The sequence below is a fragment of the Schistocerca cancellata genome, chromosome 7 (genome assembly GCF_023864275.1).
Source record: "Schistocerca cancellata isolate TAMUIC-IGC-003103 chromosome 7, iqSchCanc2.1, whole genome shotgun sequence".
Lineage (NCBI taxonomy): Eukaryota > Metazoa > Arthropoda > Insecta > Orthoptera > Acrididae > Schistocerca > Schistocerca cancellata.
The window spans coordinates 136,407,708-136,424,930 of record NC_064632.1 but is presented as its reverse complement, the minus strand read 5'-3'; the positions used below and the strand labels follow the sequence as shown (position 1 = coordinate 136,424,930).

Here is a 17,223-nt window from a genome sequence, read left to right as displayed (position 1 = left end):
ATCTTTGAATTTGAGCCACAACTTGTCTACATTTCCATAGTCAGTTCGGAAGGAATGGAGATTGTCTGTTAGGAAGGCTTCCAGAGACACTTTATCCGCTTTTTTTAAATAAAATTATTTTGCGTTTGTTTCTGGTGGATTTGGAAGAAACAGTATTGAGCCTAGCTACAACGACCTTGTGATCACTAATTTCTGTATCAGTCATGATGCTCTCTATTAGCTCTGGATTGTTTGTGGCTAAGAGGTCAAGTGTGTTTTCGCAACCATTTACAATTCGCGTGGGTTCGTGGACTAACTGCTCGAAATAATTTTTGGAGAAAGCATTTAGGACAATCTCTGAAGATGTTTTCTGCCTACCACCGGTTTTGAAAAAGTATTTTTGCCAACATATCGAGGGAAGATTGAAGTCCCCACAAACTATAACCGTATGAGCGTGGTATTTATTTGTTATGAGACTCAAATTTTCTCTGAACTGTTCAGCAACTATATCATCGGAGTCTGGGGGTCGAAAGAAGGAGTCAATTATTAACTTAGTTCGGCTGTTAAGTATAACCTCCACCCATACCAATTCACACAGAGTATCTACTTCGACTTCACTACAAGATAAACCACTACTGACAGACACAAACACTCCACCACCAATTCTGCCGAATCTATCTATCCTTAACACCGTCTGAGACTTCGTAAAAATTTCTGCAGAACTTATTTCAGGCTTTAGCCAGCTTTCTGTACCTATAACGATTTTAGCTTCTGTGCTTTCTATTAGCGCTTGAAGCTCAGGGACTTTCCCAGCACAACTACAACAATTTACAACTACAATACCGACTGTTCCTTGATCCAAGCACGTCCTGTATTTGCCATGCACCCTTTGAGATTGGAGCCCACCCCCTACTTTCCCGAGGTCTTCTAACCTAAAAAACCGCCCAGTCCACGCCACACAGCCTCCGCTACCTGTGTAGCCATCAGCTGAGTGTAGTGAACTCCTGACCTATTCAACGGAACCTGAAACCTCACCACCCTATGGCGCAAGTCACGGAATCTGCAGCCAACACGGTCGCAAATCCGTCTGAGCCTCTGATTCAGACCCTCCACCCGGCTCTGCACCAAAGGTCCGCAGTCGGTTCTGTCAACGATGCTGCAGATGGTGAGCTCTGCCTTCATCTCGTAAGCAAGACCGGCAGCCTTCACCAAATCATATAGCCGCTGGAATCCAGAGAGAATTTCCTCAGATCCAAAGCGACACACATAATTAGTGCCGACATTTGCCACCACCTGCAGCTGGCTGCACCCTGTGCTCTTCATGGCATCCGGAAGGACCCTTTCCACATCAGGAATGACTCCACCCGCAATGCACACGGAGTGCACACTGGTTTTTTTCCCCTCCTTAGCCGCCATATCCCTAAGGGGCCCCCATTATGTGCCTAACATTGGACCTCCCAACTACCAATAAGCCCACCCTCTGCGATTGCCCGGACCTAGAAGGCTGAGAATCATCCTCTGAAACAGGGCAGGCAGCTGCATCTGGCTCAGCCAGAGACAGTACCTGAAGCCTGTTTGTCAGACACACCGGGGAGGCTTTCTGAACAGCCTTCGGGGATGTCTTTCGCTGCCTGCCACGCCTTGGAATGATCTCCCAATCAACCACAGGTGAGGGATCAGCCCCACTGTGGGCAGCAACCGGGGTAACCACAGTGGCAGACCGATCTGGGGACAGACGGGACAAGGTTGACATCCCCGTGATACCCAAGCCCGGCTCCCCACAGTGGTGCCCATTGGCAACAGCCTCAAGCAGCGCGACTGAAGTCAGCGTCGCCTGCAGCTGTGAGTGAAGGGATGCCAACTCAGCCCTCATCCAAACACAGCAATCACAGTCCCTGTCCATTCTAATCGATGTTGAACAACTGTTACTGAAACACGAGTCCATGCCTAGATAACGCAAGGGAAACACGCAAAGAATGTGTGTACTAACCTGTACAAATGCCTAACAACTGCGCTACAATCTGCCTGAATTTACGATTACAGTAACTAAAACTCGAAAATACACCTCCTATACAAAACTCACACACAATGTAAGAAAGAATCCACGAAGTAAACACAGAAAAGAAGCTATATACGTATCTTTCTGCACTGTCTATGTGCACCAACTGGGAGCTCTGGCCACACTGGTCTCTGAGAGCCTACTAGACAGACAAGTGCCTCCCATCGATTTGTTTCTCTACAACCTCCATGACCTGCCACCCTAAGGTCATGTGCCTGTTTCAAAACTTTGTCCTGGAATGCTGCAGGTGCTACCACACTTAGTCCACTCTTGGCATTCTGCCCAGTAAGCCATAATGCATCACAAACTGTGGCTGTGACCTGAATTTCTGATAGCGTCAACTGGCTGTACCCTTTTCCACTCACCAATGCTCTTGCCCTGTGTTTACAGAACTGCAGTTGTCCTGCTAAAACTATTGGCATTAATATGTTTTTCCCTGGTTTGTGCACCATCTTAAAATGTGATGATGTCCTCAAAACCTTCTCCACCACTTACTTCACCTGGTCCTCCTCAACAAGCCCAACATGCCACCTTCATTGATGTCGACCTCCACCTTAAGAATGGCTACGTCATTACCTCCCCCTACATCAGACCTACTAACCAGCAACAATACCTGGCTTTTGAGAGCTGCCACCCATTCCATGCCACAAAGTCAATTCCATACCATCTAGCCACCCATGATCATTGCATCTGTAGTGATGAGCAATCCCTTCCATACCACCTACCCACCATCATCATTACATCTGCAGTGATGAGCAGACTCTCTCCAGAATATAGCAAGGGTCTCACTGAAGTTTTCACAGAATGAAATTACACACCTCACACAGATATTACATACTTTGTCTCCCTAGTCCCTAACATCCCCCACATACCCAATGTCCAGTCACAAAGGAGCACCCCTCTCATGACTCAATATCACTCAAGTCTGTAGCAACTGGCAGTAGATTTTTGGGTACCTTCCATTGTGCTCAGAAATGAGAAATATCTTCCCTGCCCACTTACAGTGGTATTCTACCACCCACCCAACCTATGCAACCCCTTCTCCCAACTGTTTGTCTCCCCTAGCTCATGTCCTTGCAACACTTCTATATGTAAGACCAGTCTCAAGTCTCCTCTCACTACCACATAGTCCAGTCCTGTCACAGGCATCTGGGCACCTGTGAAAGCAGGCATATGACCCACCAAATTAGCTGCAACCACTGTGTGACATTCTACATGGGCATGACTACTAAGAAGCTGTCTGCATGAGTGGCCATTGCTAACTGTAGTTAAGAGACAGATGAATCACCTAATTGCTGAGCAAGCCACCCAACATGATGTGTCTGCCTTTGCTGACTGCTTCACAGCCTGTGCCATCTGAATTCTTCCCAACGGCACCAATTTTTCTGAACTGTGATGGTGAGAACTTTCCCTGTATTATATCCTTTTATTCCCCTAACTCTCTGGTCTCAACTTTTGCTTGACTTTAACCTCCACCTGCTTACCCCTCTCCATAGGCGCCCTATACCACCAGCTTGCCTGCATAGTCCTTCCCCCTTCTCTACTTTTCTCCTCTCCCTTTTCCCTGCCTACCTCTCCCCAGTCCCTCCCCACCTTCTGAAGACACCCAGCTCAATCTCTGAAATATTGTACATGAACCAAAAATTATTAACTCATCTGGACACCCAAAATCATATAATTTACCAGTTGTGCTGAGAAAAATTTCAAAAATCACAATTAAAATGTTGCATAAGTATCCTTAGGCTTAAATTTTCAGTTAATCTTTAAAGGACATGCCCCAACCTTAAGATATTGTTCCACTCTTTTCATTCCTCCTATTATTTAATGGTGATAGAGTCCATCTATAGTGTGTGTTATCAATATGCTAGTGTTTTTTTTTAAATGTAACTAAGCCCTAAACATTATTTTAAACATACCTGAGTTGAATGCTTTATCACCTTTTGAGAAAACATCATCAATTATTTTCTTCTCTGTAGAATTTGGGTCAGAATAACCACTGAAGCTATTGACTACCTTCTTTTGGTCAATTTTACCAATGAGGACACCAGGTTCGCCTGTACAGAAAATGCTCTGCAATTCTGTCTGAAATATGATGAGGTAAAATATTTTTGATAACAAGCTGTTTGTTACCTGGTTTACAGGGAATACAATAACCATTTTTATCCCTGAGAGGCTCTTCTGTTTCTTCATCTATTCTAATTAGTGTTACTGGGTAAAGAAACCAAGCATACCTGGGGATAAAACCAACAGCTCCTGGAGTATTGTCTGTGTTAACTGAAAAGAGAAATACAGATACCTTATTTAATTAAAGTTTTGGATTATTTAGTCCACATACATTATGAAATTGCATCCACACACACAAGCTTTTTATTTCACATTCATTGGTAGTCAAGCGTATGTATATTATATTTATGACAGAAAAGGTCTATGCACATACCAGGCGAGAAAACAGTATGCTGAAGCAGATATGACGTCCACATAAATTTGAGAATACAACTGAATTTTATAGTCTACAATCACTTCATCACTATAAAGAAAAAACAAAAAGAAACTAAAAAACTGGTTCTGGAGAATTATTAGAGTCTGATATTCATATATATTTTTTAAATTTGTTTGCTGTCAGTCCCACTTAATCTCTTCATAGACATGTCTCTTCCATTGTAAGTAGAGTGGATACGATAAGATATTCAGCTACATATTTTTCATTGTTAACAATATTTTGTATGGCCAGGTCCAACATCAGTGACTGAAACAACAACTTGTAAATGATTTCAAGCAATATTTATGGATTAGCACAGTGCATTTGCAGTTTTTAAATGCCCAAGTTCTACCTATAGGTTTGCTTTTTGTTTTTTAGACAGTACTGCACAGCTTCAATATAATGAAAGATGTTCACTTTCAGAATACCATTAAGCAACATATTGGTGTCCCAAAATTAATTTATTTGACTGCATACTACATTTGCAGTTCATACATTCATTTAATTGCGTATGACATCAAGTGGATATCAACATAAAGAATAGACTTCATGGGTATGAGGCAAATCTAGAACTACATTGTTGTTGTTGTTGTTGTTATCTTCAGTCCTGAGACTGGTTTGCTGCAGCTCTCCATGCTACTTTATTCTGTGCAAGCTTCTTCATCTCCCAGTACTTACTGCAACCTACATCCTTCTGAATCCGCTTAGTGTATCCATCTCTTGGTCTCCCTCTACGATTTTTACCCTCCACACTGGCCTCCAATGCTAAATTTGTGATCCCTTGATGCCTCAGAACATGCTCTACCAACCGGTCCCTTCTTCTTGTCAAGTTGTGCCACAAACTCCTCTCCTCCCCAATTCTATTCAATACCTCCTCATTAGTATGTGATCTACCCATCTAATCTTCAGCATTCTTCTGTAGCACCACATTTCAAAAGCTTCTATTCTCTTCTTGTCCAAACTATTTATCGTCCATGTTTCACTTCCATACATGGCTAGACTCCATACAAATACTTTCAGCAACAACTTCTATAGTCTATGTTAACAAATTTCTCTTCTTCAGAAACGCTTTCCTTGCCATTGCCCGTCTACATTTGATATCCTCTCTACTTCGACCATCATCAGTTATTTTGCTCCCCAAATAGCAAAACTCCTTTACTACTTTAAGTGTTTCATTTCCTAATCTAATTCCCTCAGCATCACCTGACTTAATTTGACTACATTCCATTATCCTCGTTTTGCTTTTGTTTATGTTCATCTTATATCCTCCTTTCAAGACACTGTCAATTCTGTTCAACTGCTCTTCCAAGTCCTTTGCTGTCTCTGACAGAATTACAATGTCATCGGCAAACCTCAATGTTTTTATTTCTTCTCCTTGGATTTTAATACCTACTCCTAATTTTTCTTTTGTTTCCTTCACTGCTTGCTCAATATACAGATTGCATAACATCGAGGAGAGGCTACAACCCTGTCTCACTCCCTTCCCAACCGCTGCTTCCCTTTGATGTCCCTCGACTCTGGTAACTGCCATCTGGTTTCTGTACAAATTGTAAATAGCCTTTCGCTCCCTGTATTTTACCCCTGCCACCTTCAGAATTTGAAAGAGAGTATTCCAGTCAACATTGTCAAAAGCTTTCTCTAAGTCTACAAATGCTAGAAATGTAGGTTTGCCTTTCCTTAATCTATTTTCTAAGATAAGTCGTAGGGTCAGTATTGCCTCACGTGTACCAACATTTCTGCGGAATCCAAACTGATCTTCCCCGAGGTCGGCTTCAACCAGTTTTTCCATTCGTCTGTAAAGAATACACGTTAGTATTTTGCAGCCGTGGCTTATTAAACTGATAGTTCGATAATTTTCACATGTGTCAACACCTGCTTTCTTTGGGATTGGAACTGTTATATTCTTCTTGAAGTCTGAGGGTATTTCGCCTGTCTCATACATCTTGCTCACTAGATGGTCGAGTTTTGTCAGGACTGGCTCTCCCAAGGCCGTCAGTAGTTCCAATGGAATGTTGTCTACTCCCGGGGCCTTGTTTCGACTTAGGTCTTTCAGTGCTCTGTCAAACTCGTCACACAGTATCGAATCTCCCATCTCATCTTCTTCTACATCCTCTTCCATTTCCATAATATTGTCCTCAAGTACATCACCCTTGTATAGACCCTCTATACACTCCTTCCACCTTTCTGCTTTCCCTTCTTTGCTTAGAACTGGGTTTCCATCTGAGCTCTTGATGTTCATACAAGTGGCTCTCTTTTCTCCAAAGGTCTCTTTAATTTTCCTGTAGGCGGTATCTATCTCACCCCTAGTGAGATAAGCCTCTACATCCTTACATTTGTCCTCTAGCCATGGCTACTTAGCCATTTTGCACTTCCTGTCGATCTCATTTTTGAGACGTTTGTATTCCCTTTTGCCTGCTTCATTTACTGCGTTTTTATATTTTCTCCTTTCATCAGTTAAATTCAATATTTCTTCTGTTACCCAAGGATTTCTACTAGCCCTCGTTTTTGTACCTACTTGATCCTCTGCTGCCTTCACTACTTCATCCCTCAGAGCTACCCATTCTTCTTCGACTGTATTTCTTTCCCCCATTCCTGTCAATTGTTCCCTTATGCTCTCCCTGAAACTCTGAACAATCTCTGGTTTAGTCAGTTTATCCAGGTCCCATCTCCTTAAATTCCCACCTTTTTGCAGTTTCTTCAGTTTTAATCTACAGTTCATAACCAATAGATTGTGGTCAGAGTCCACATCTGCCCCTGGAAATGTCTTACAATTTAAAACCTGGTTCCTAAATCTCTGTCTTCCCATTATATAATCTATCTGATACCTTCTAGTATCTCCAATATTCTTCCACGTATACAACCTTCTTTTATGATTCCTGAGCCAAGTGTTAGCTATAATTAAGTTATGCTCTGTGCAAAATTCTACCAGACGGCTTCCTCTTTCATTTCTCTCCCCCAATCCATATTCACCCACTATGTTTCCTTCTCTCCCTTTTCCTACTCTCGAATTCCAGTCACCCATGACTATTAAATTTTCATCTCCCTTGACTACCTTGCATTACTAGGCAGAATCAAAGATTGTAAGCTGCTTATGTGTGCCACACTAATGGTGGTCTGTTGTGTAAGTGTTTACTGTATGTTTATTTCACTAAGAAGATTCATGTTTATTTCTAGAAATCCAACTACTCCAGTAATATGCAGAAATAGCTTTTTTCTGATTTATGGGTTGTATCAATTTCCTGGCACTTTCAGAAAGATCTTCACACCAAAGCCTACAAAAGAATAAAAATTCTATGAGGAAATTGCATTACTACCTTTTGTACAGATATACAAGGTGCTCTAAAATTCCTCTTACAAACTCTAGGAGATGTAGAAGGACTGAGTAGATAATATTTTAAACTTGAAACCATGTTCAGAAGCATACTATTTCCATGCTACAGCCATTTAAGGAAACTTCATCAACTTTCACAAACACTGTTGTTTGCAGTTAACCATTTTTGCCCCTTTAAAAGGAGGGTTAGCATTCTGATCCACTACAAGAAGGTTCGATGTGGCGATCAATAAGTTCAGTGCACACATTGTACCTACAAATGGTGATGTGGTACACAAGTTCTATTGCACCTGGTGCAGTATGGCTTCTTGCAGTTTGGGTGAGTGGTGTCTCCTTTGAACACTACAGTCGTGACTGCTGATGGTGAAGGCAACCCTTTCTCAAAGTCATGGTGTAAGTGTTACAAAAACGGTATGCAATTGACTCAACTCACTGTGGATAACAATCTCGATAAAGATGATGAGCAGCTCACCCATTACCATGAGCTTCGCCATACAGAAGGATAATGTCGGTGCATTCTGCAAATGTGTACTCAACCATGCTGCTCTAACACACATAGACATGTGAATGAGGGTCGTAAAAGGTCAAAGTGGTAGGATAGATATCAAATGATGTCAGCTGATTCGATGTTAACCCCCTCCCCCCCCCCCCCAGCCCCCCCACCATGACCACCTTGTTGCATATCTACCTAGCAAAAGTGTTTTCAAACAGTTGTAGCATAAAAATGGTAAGTTTTTAGGCATGGATTCCAATTCAAAATATTGTCTACTCCATGCCCTCTACACATGCTAGAAGTAGGTAAGACGAATTTCAGAGCACCCTGTATACATCTAACAGCAAATATGAAACTGGATTCTACAGTTAGTTGCAAATGTCATCAAGAGTATATTAGCATTTAGCCTTAAGAATGTGAAAATTCTCAATGTCTCTGCCTGGCATTTGGATATTAGCTTTCCATAAAATTCCTATTCATCACATTTCAGAATATATATTTTATCAATTTTTTTGCACATTGCATGTTAGTTGAGAAGATTAAATCATGAAACATCAGGTGATGGAAGTATAGAAAATATTCTTACAATGTATCTACTTGTCAAGATGATGACTAAGTAGACCAAACTGTGCATTTTGAATAACTCACAAATATACTGAGTGTGTTTTATTTACACACATGTCAATAAATTCTGCAACCAGAGTTTCAATAAACAGATGCTCATTAATTTCGATAATGAAATGTAGACACCACTCATGGATTGGACCTTAGACCTGTTCTGACTGGCTGACTGCTGCCTACCAGATGGTACAAGGAGCCATCTATTATTGAGGAAAACGAGATCAGCAAGTTGCCAATCCCTTCTGCCATTATCATCAGTAGATAAATTGTGATGTTGCTGCTGCTTTTTTATTCAAGCAGCTCCTCATATGGCCTTTCAAGGCTTAATGGACCTTATTCCAGACCTTCCTACCTCATAAAAAATTTGAGAGCTCCTGGGAACTGAACATGAATTCTTCCACACCAAAAGCAGCAGCACCAACAATTCAGTTACAAAGGTGGTTTATTTCTAAATGAAATAAACTAGCTGTCCAAAAATAGTATAAACTCAGTCTACATTGTTATGGACACAGCATCATGTTGTAAAATGCACAGATCACATGTCCGAAGTGTTCCAATTGCCTATTACACACGTCGACATGTTATATCCTCCATTCGTTATGAATGGCTGTACAGTAACCTCTACTTTTCAGTATCTACCATGATGTTCCCGTCCACTTCCATAGTTTTTATGGTTTCTTTATTTCTGATGTTGCTAACTTTGTGACTTCAGAATTTCATCTCCAGTAATCCATTTCCATGCATAGCAGTTTCTCTCTTTCTCTGTTTCTTATTTCACAAACTTGTCTTCCATATATACATATGATTTCTACCAATGTTCTGTATATACTGTTTTTTGTTTTATTTGTGATCTTATTACTCAGTAAGGTTTAGTGTTTTTAACTGTCAAATAACACATTTCCCTTAACCACTTATTTTTATTATTTCCATTCTCAGGTATAATCAAAGATAGATATTTAGAACACCATCATTATTTAATAACAATATAATTTGTGTGTTAAATCTTCACCCCAATCTAGAACACTAACAATAATTTTTAATCCATGTGTAAAAAAATTACAAAATTGCCTGCTGCTGCTTTTTATTTCTTTTTCTGGGAATATTTCAATGATGCAAGTTTTATGATTATTTCTTGTCTTCCAGTGTGAAGGAAACTATGTGATGTAACAAAAACCTGGAGATTCGTCCTGTTTCAGTATTGTAATAATGCTATGACTTATCACAAATTATTCAGGTTGCCTTTCTTGCATCAATTTTTATTGCATGTTTGGCAATCATAGACCACCAGATTTGAGTGTCGAAGCAGTGTGCTACCTTTGAACTACCAAAATCCTTGGCTACTCAAACTAGTGCCACCATTGCTGTTTGTTCTTCAGCCTTCTTCTGGCACTTGGCATGTGATGGTGTACTTTGTTCAATGTTGTTAATAAATACAGAGTTTATATATAAAGTTGTGTTCAGGTTTTTAATACGACAGTTGTATGACTGGTTCCCCATAGTGGTAACTCCAGACTTTTTCAATATGACTGTGTACCTGCTTTTGCTAGTCATTTTGCATTAGTCATGCACCATAAAGTAATAATGGAACTCCACATGGTGTGTGAGCCAGAAGCGGCTATGTGTTTGTCAACAGTCTCTTTCACCAATGAGCAGTCAGGGTTCAGACATTGACAGTTCTGAGTGCATATTCATGCCTGTGTGTTCCCGTGCCAGCGTAACATAACCTAACCAGTACCATCCATGAGCCGTGGCACACACAGACTGCCCCATGTCTACATGTGCGGCAGTTCCCAGACTTTGTACCACACCTAAAACAAGAACTACCTTTGCTGCAGTGCCGCATAACATTTGGAGGGAACACATATCTTGCCAGCTTGTCACATGAGCATGTACTTTGGCCCGACTCGCATGTCGTATTCCTGCAACAACAACCTGCGACTGCGTTTGCACCAACCACGATGCCTGCACCTACCACGTTTTCTCCCACGCCTCCAGTGCTCTGTATGTCATGTGGACACACCTTTATTTGTGCTGCATTACAGACAGATTGTATGCCAGTTTCTGGGTCCCTCTCCTCCCACCACCACTATCTTCCAACGATGGTACAGCAGCCACCTCTCGGGCGGTTTCCAAAGCTTCCACAACTTCAAAAGGACAACCTTAAAACATGGTTCGTGCTGGTGGATAACATCCTGGACATCCACAGCATGTGGGGAGTCAACGCACACTTCGTCTATTTGATGAGCCATGTACACAATGAGCCTGATGTGGTCAGCCATCTATTGCTAATGCCACCAAGTCAGCAAAAATACTTAACCACAAGAGCAGAAGCCACCCACTCTATTATTCATGGAGTTCTTTAGGGGCCATACACCAGTGCAACTTTGGTGCCACTCAAAGAGCTCAGATTGGCATGGCCGAACTCCCCACCTTGTACTCTGGTCGTTGTGGCTCTTAAAATTGTCGTCAGATCTTCAGCTACATCTGTTGGCTGTAAGAAACACTGCACCTGGTGGATAAGGCATATAGCATCATTAAACAAATGCCAGTGCATGTCCCCCTGTTTTTTGGGTATGCCAGAAATTGGTAGCACTGCGCCATCCCCCACCCCTGCGTTTCATCGGCTGGCAGGCAGAGGTTGGGCGTGCAGCATGCAACAGCAGCTGAAGGTGCCACCTGGTGGCCAGACCACCGTACCTGCTGCCACTTGTCACTCGGCTACCACAGCCACTCCTCCGTCGCAACACAATTCCCCACCCACACCACCAGCTTACCGGGCCAGGCACCGCACACAGCATAACCACTATGTTGGTACCAAATTATGTTTGGAGATGCTGCGCATTCTTGTAGCACACCAAACAACTACCCAAACGTGAAGTATGAGTCTGAGCAGGTGCCATGGCTCACACCAACACTTTAGGGTGCCGACCACAACCTCGGCCACCCATTCTTGCCACCCAGCATGCTGGCAAACTATACATTTATGACAGAATCTGCACACTGTTCCCTCAGACACGGGCACCGACACTAGTGTCAGTCCCAGTTCGAGCACTCTGCCTGTGCTCTTGCCATTTGCTATACCACTCCAGGCAATTCTGCAGTTCATGTCCATGGCTTGGCCAAATTTCAACCGTATCTCTCATTTGCTTTACACTGTACCTGGATGTTCTACATTGCAGATGTCGACTGCTCCATTATTGGCACAGATCTTTTACGCTACTTAGGGTTCTTACCAGATCTCGAAGCAGCAGCCCTCTTGCACCACGCTACCATCAGCCAGACACCAGGGGTCTTTGCTACCACCCTACCACACATTGTGATGCCCTATCTGGTACTGCAATCAAATGTGCCTGCCTCTCTGCACAGCTCACCATCACCCTGGCCTGCCTAACATCTCAGTGTCACGAGACCGCCAACCTTCACACTGAGAAAGTGCGTCTTCAACAGCTGATCGCCGCCGCATTAGCTGACCTGACACATACACACTCGAGGCAGCAGAGTATGCGGCCACACTGTGGGGACATGACCGTGCTGGTGCCATCATGGCACATACATTGCAGACACCCTTGCAGTGACGCCTACACCCACAGATCAGTGACATTCGAGCCTCTAGTGTCTTGAGTGTTCCATGTCTACCCCCATTGTTGTTGTTCAAGGAATCCCATTGGTGGTAGGTGCTATTATTGATGGTACTTGCCACTGATTGAACATTTTATTGATTCCATACTGTACTTGCTCCCATACTGTTATGCACATCTAGGCGTCATAATTATTTCATCAGCTACCTCGGAGGAGCACAAACAACATCTGTCAAGAGCCCTTAACATACCTGCCAAGAATGGGGGTCATGATCAATGATGATAAATGGCAGTTGTGAGCTGCTAGTGTGACATTCCTAGGCTATACTATCTCCTCGGGAGGGGTCTGCCCACATTGGAAAGAGTTGCCATTATCCATGACCTTCCTCTGTCTGAGACTTAACACAATCTACACTGTTTCCTAGGTACAATAAACATTTTCAAGTGACACATCCTGCGTACTGCATCCGTGGAAGCACTGTTGACTGATGCATTTGTGGGAAGAACACTTCCGGACTTTGCATGGTCCCTTGGTGTGATGACATGCAATGCATGTTTGACATGTTAAAATCTGCACTTGCAATTGCTGTTGTTCTCGCACACCAGGTCTCCGATGTTCCAATATTGATCACAGCGGACGTGAGTGACACAACCATCGGCGCTGTGCTTCTTCAGCAGGTCAAGGGTTTACACACAACCACTTTGTTTCTTCTCACAAAAGTTGTCTGCCTCCCAGTGTAAATGGTCCACTTTTGACTGACAACTTACTGACATTTATAAAGCAGTTTGATATTTCCACAAGGACATTGAGGATAGGTCAGTGACTATATAATGGACCACAAGCCATTGAACAATGCATTGTGTAACCTTACAGTTGACCTTCAACCCTGATGTTTCTGACATATGGACCAAGTATAACAATTCACCATTGATGTCTGTTACATCGAGGGCGTGGACAACGCCATCACCGAATACGTGTCACAAGTTGGTACGATTTTGTTCTCTTGGAATTCTGACAAACTAATGGCCCAGCAACAGACAGATGATGTCATACAGCAGTTACTGCACAGTGAGTCTACCTCGCTCACATTTGAGCCTTGTCAAATTCCGAGTTCTTCCCTACGAGTCATCTGTGACATTTCCAAAGGCACAACTCTCCCTCCCCCCCCCCCCCCCACCCCCACCCCCCACCCCTGTGCCACCCCTCCTAGTTCCAGCTGTCTTGGGCCTTAAGATATTTGCTGCTATCAACGACATCGCACATCCTAGTATTGAGGCCACCATGTGCTTAATAAAGGAGTGTTTTGTATGGGCAGGAGTTATGACAGACTTCAAAAACTGGACCCATACATGTGTATCCTGCCAATGCTCCAAGGTCGGTCACCATGCATACCCACCATTGGGCTTGTTTGACATTCCTAAAGGCTGGTTCCATCACATACATCCCATCTTGATCAGCCCACTTCCCCTGTCAAAGGGCTTTCAATACATTCTGTATATCATCGACTGTGTTAGTCGGTGGGTTGAGGCCATTCCTCTCACACATATAACAGACGACTCTGTCGCATGGACCTTTTTTGCCTCTTGAATCACCCAGTTTGGCTGTCCATCTTCAGTCATGATGGATCGGGGATGACAATTTCAAGCTGTTCTTTTCTCCAAGAAGAGTGACTTGTGTGGTGCAAACAAAATGTGTACAACAGTCTACCACCCACAGAGCAATGGGTTGGTTGAACGCTGGCACCGTACTTTAAAAACTACACTGATGTTCCACGACACATCATGGCTCTCCCCTGGGTCCTGCTTGGTGTCCATACAGCCTACAAAGAGGATTTAAAAGCCTTCCTAGCCAACTTATTGTACAAGGAACCTCTAGTCTTTCCAGCACAATTCATCAAGGACTCCAACTCTCCTGTGCATTCCGAACTTCTGACATTAGTAGAGTGCGTCCAACACTTCTCCATGCAGGTACACTGCCCCCTGCTGCCAAGGGCACACACGGACCCTCATGACTTCATACACAAAGACATAAAGACATGCACATTCGTGATTATGTGCTGTTGTGTGATGACATGGTGCGACCCGCACTGCACCGCCCCTAGGCATAAAGTATGACACCACTCGCCGCAGGCCTTTCACATTCTGCTTCACAGCAGAAAACAAACAGTGTGTCTCGCATCTCAAACCAGCTTGGCAGCTCAATGAAGATGCAAACTTTGACAACTCCCCCCCCCCCCCCCCCCCCCCCCGATCCCTCTTCCACGTGACCCCTCACTCCCAGCGCTCCTAATGAGCCGAGCTCTCATTTAGGCTGTGATAGTGCCTATGACAATGCATGTAATGCTAGTGCTTTGTGTCCTCCACCCAGCTCGGAGATTGCATCTGAAGGATTCCCCTCACCTTACCCCCACCCTAATGACTCCACTGACTGACCGACAACACCTGCATTGCCGTCTTCCACATTGACATGTCATCCTTTCCCATCAAGGACCTCTCCCTGCGGCTATGCGACGGCGCACTGTTCATCCTGCGTGCCCCTCCATGCACACTGGACAACTCTAGCACCCACATCATGCTCCTTAACAGGTTTGCAATTCCTCCAGATGCAAGGAGACAGCCATCACCACCTCAGTTGACGATGATGGCCACCCCTCTATTCGCTTGCCACTCATGGCGCACCATGCCTCTGCATCACCAAGCTGCCTGATGCTGGTTCGGCCGCCCACTTCGCTCACCGATAAGGCAATGACACTTCATCATTAACAGGCTCTACACTTACAGGGGCATCTTCAGACATGACCACAGACCGAGTGCCATGCCAATCTACATCACTATCTGTCCCTGTGCTCTGCACTAGGCAGAATCTAGTGTCGATGCCGTGTACTACCTTTGAACTACCAAAATATTTGACTGTTCAAACTAATGCTGCCACTGTGGTTTGTTCTTCATTCTTTTTCGGGCACTTGGCATGTGTACAGTGTTTGGGTTTTTAATATGGCCATTGTGTGGCCTGTTCACCATACGTGCACTATTTCTTGAACAATTGTTATTTCTTTAGTGTTTATACTAGTTTCTCCATCACTTGAAAGTTGGTTATTATTTTATGAATTACTTGAAAATCAAATGTTGCAAACATTTATATACTTTACTACTACACGATTGTGTGTCAAATTGATAATTTGCTTTATTAGAAATGCAGCCTACAGCAGAATAGAGATAACAGCAGAAATAGATGGACTGTAAATTCAAAATTGTTAAGGCTTTCGTGGCCATTTGTCAACAAAATGCGTATTTGCTTCTGTCTTGGGTTCTTTGGCCAACGTTCATCTGAAGAACCCGAGACAGAAGCAAATAGGCAGTTTGTCGGACTGTAAATTATTCATCATCATCTAGAGATGCTTGCGTAAGAATGAAGTATCTTAGTACATTTACTCTTTATTGATATTTGTGAGAAATAATAAGTCTCTGTTAATGAACTGCAATACAAATGACAATGATAGGTACAAAAATGATTTCTGCATTGACTCAGGATCCCAGTCTAGAACACAAAGATGAATTATATGAATTGTTGAATTGGCATTTTGCACCCGTTTGGATGAATAGTCATCATATAAGGCTTGTTGACACCCAGCTGAATATGACAATGCACATAATATCTGGCACAATCAGATCTACCCCAGTTTATTGGCTTCCACTATTAACCAACATAATTGCCTCCTGATCTATGCAGATGTACTGGCCTATGAGGGAATTCCACAAGATCTCCAGGAATTCTAACCTACTCTGCTCCCTTTAAATCGTAAGAGACTGAAATCATCCCTCCCAACTCTGTGCAATGCTACTGACATGGTTGCTAAGGGTGTCAAACCCCCTTGAAGAATGGAAATGTTGGTGGGAAGCAGTGACAGATGTGCGCCTGCACATCATCATCTCAGGAGCTAAACTTCCAGGTGGATTGGACCAATCACGCAAGACCTGGACTACCATTAACAGAATCTGTGCAAGCCATGGCCGATGCAGGGATGCTGTCCCTAAGTGGAAGAAGCTGCCTAATCCAGCCTGTGACTGCAGTTCTCCATACCAGACTGTTCACCACATTGTCAGTGAATGCAGGATTTGAGCCTATCACGGTGCCAAAGAGGACTTCCTGCTATCAAATCCAGATGCAGTGTGCTGGATTGATGGACTGGATATTCAGTTGTAAAGCCAAACTTAAGTTTCTTGTGTGTAAATATGTATATGTAATTTAATTTTATGATATGTCTATATTAGCCATGTGCTAAATAAATAATAATAAGAATTATTTAGTCTTGTGGTGGGGAATTGTGTCTAATAATAATGTGTGTTGTTGGAGGACACCAGATATAAAAACAAAATTTAATTGTTGTATGTTATAAACCAGCCTTTGTATACATGATCTGCCTGTCTGTTTCTTGGTTGCACCTACGTCGATTGTAATTGAGCAGAGTTGAACTGCAGATGACTATTGTAACATAAAAAGCAGCATCATTTTCAAAATAGAAACTTTTCTATTAGTTATATACCATGATTGCAAATTTTTAATTGTGAAGAGAAAACACAAGCTGTTGTTGACAAATAACATAGCACGAGTAGTATTAATAGTAGTTGGTTGTTATGGAGGCCTACAGAAGCCGTTAATGGTAACAATCTTCAAGCTAAAGC

The 17,223-nt window shown here is 43.0% G+C and overlaps 1 protein-coding gene across 1 annotated transcript in view; it reads right to left on the bottom strand.

Moving 5' to 3' along the window:
- Window positions 1-17,223, bottom strand: part of LOC126092443 (long-chain fatty acid transport protein 1-like) — a 172,097-nt gene that overhangs the window by 31,733 nt on the left and 123,141 nt on the right. The window contains exons 7-8 of the mRNA XM_049908044.1: window positions 4,169-4,312; window positions 3,955-4,092 (exon numbers count right to left, since the gene is read on the bottom strand). Of these exons, the coding sequence (XP_049764001.1) occupies window positions 3,955-4,092; window positions 4,169-4,312 (282 nt within the window). The remainder of the gene's footprint in view (window positions 1-3,954; window positions 4,093-4,168; window positions 4,313-17,223) is intronic.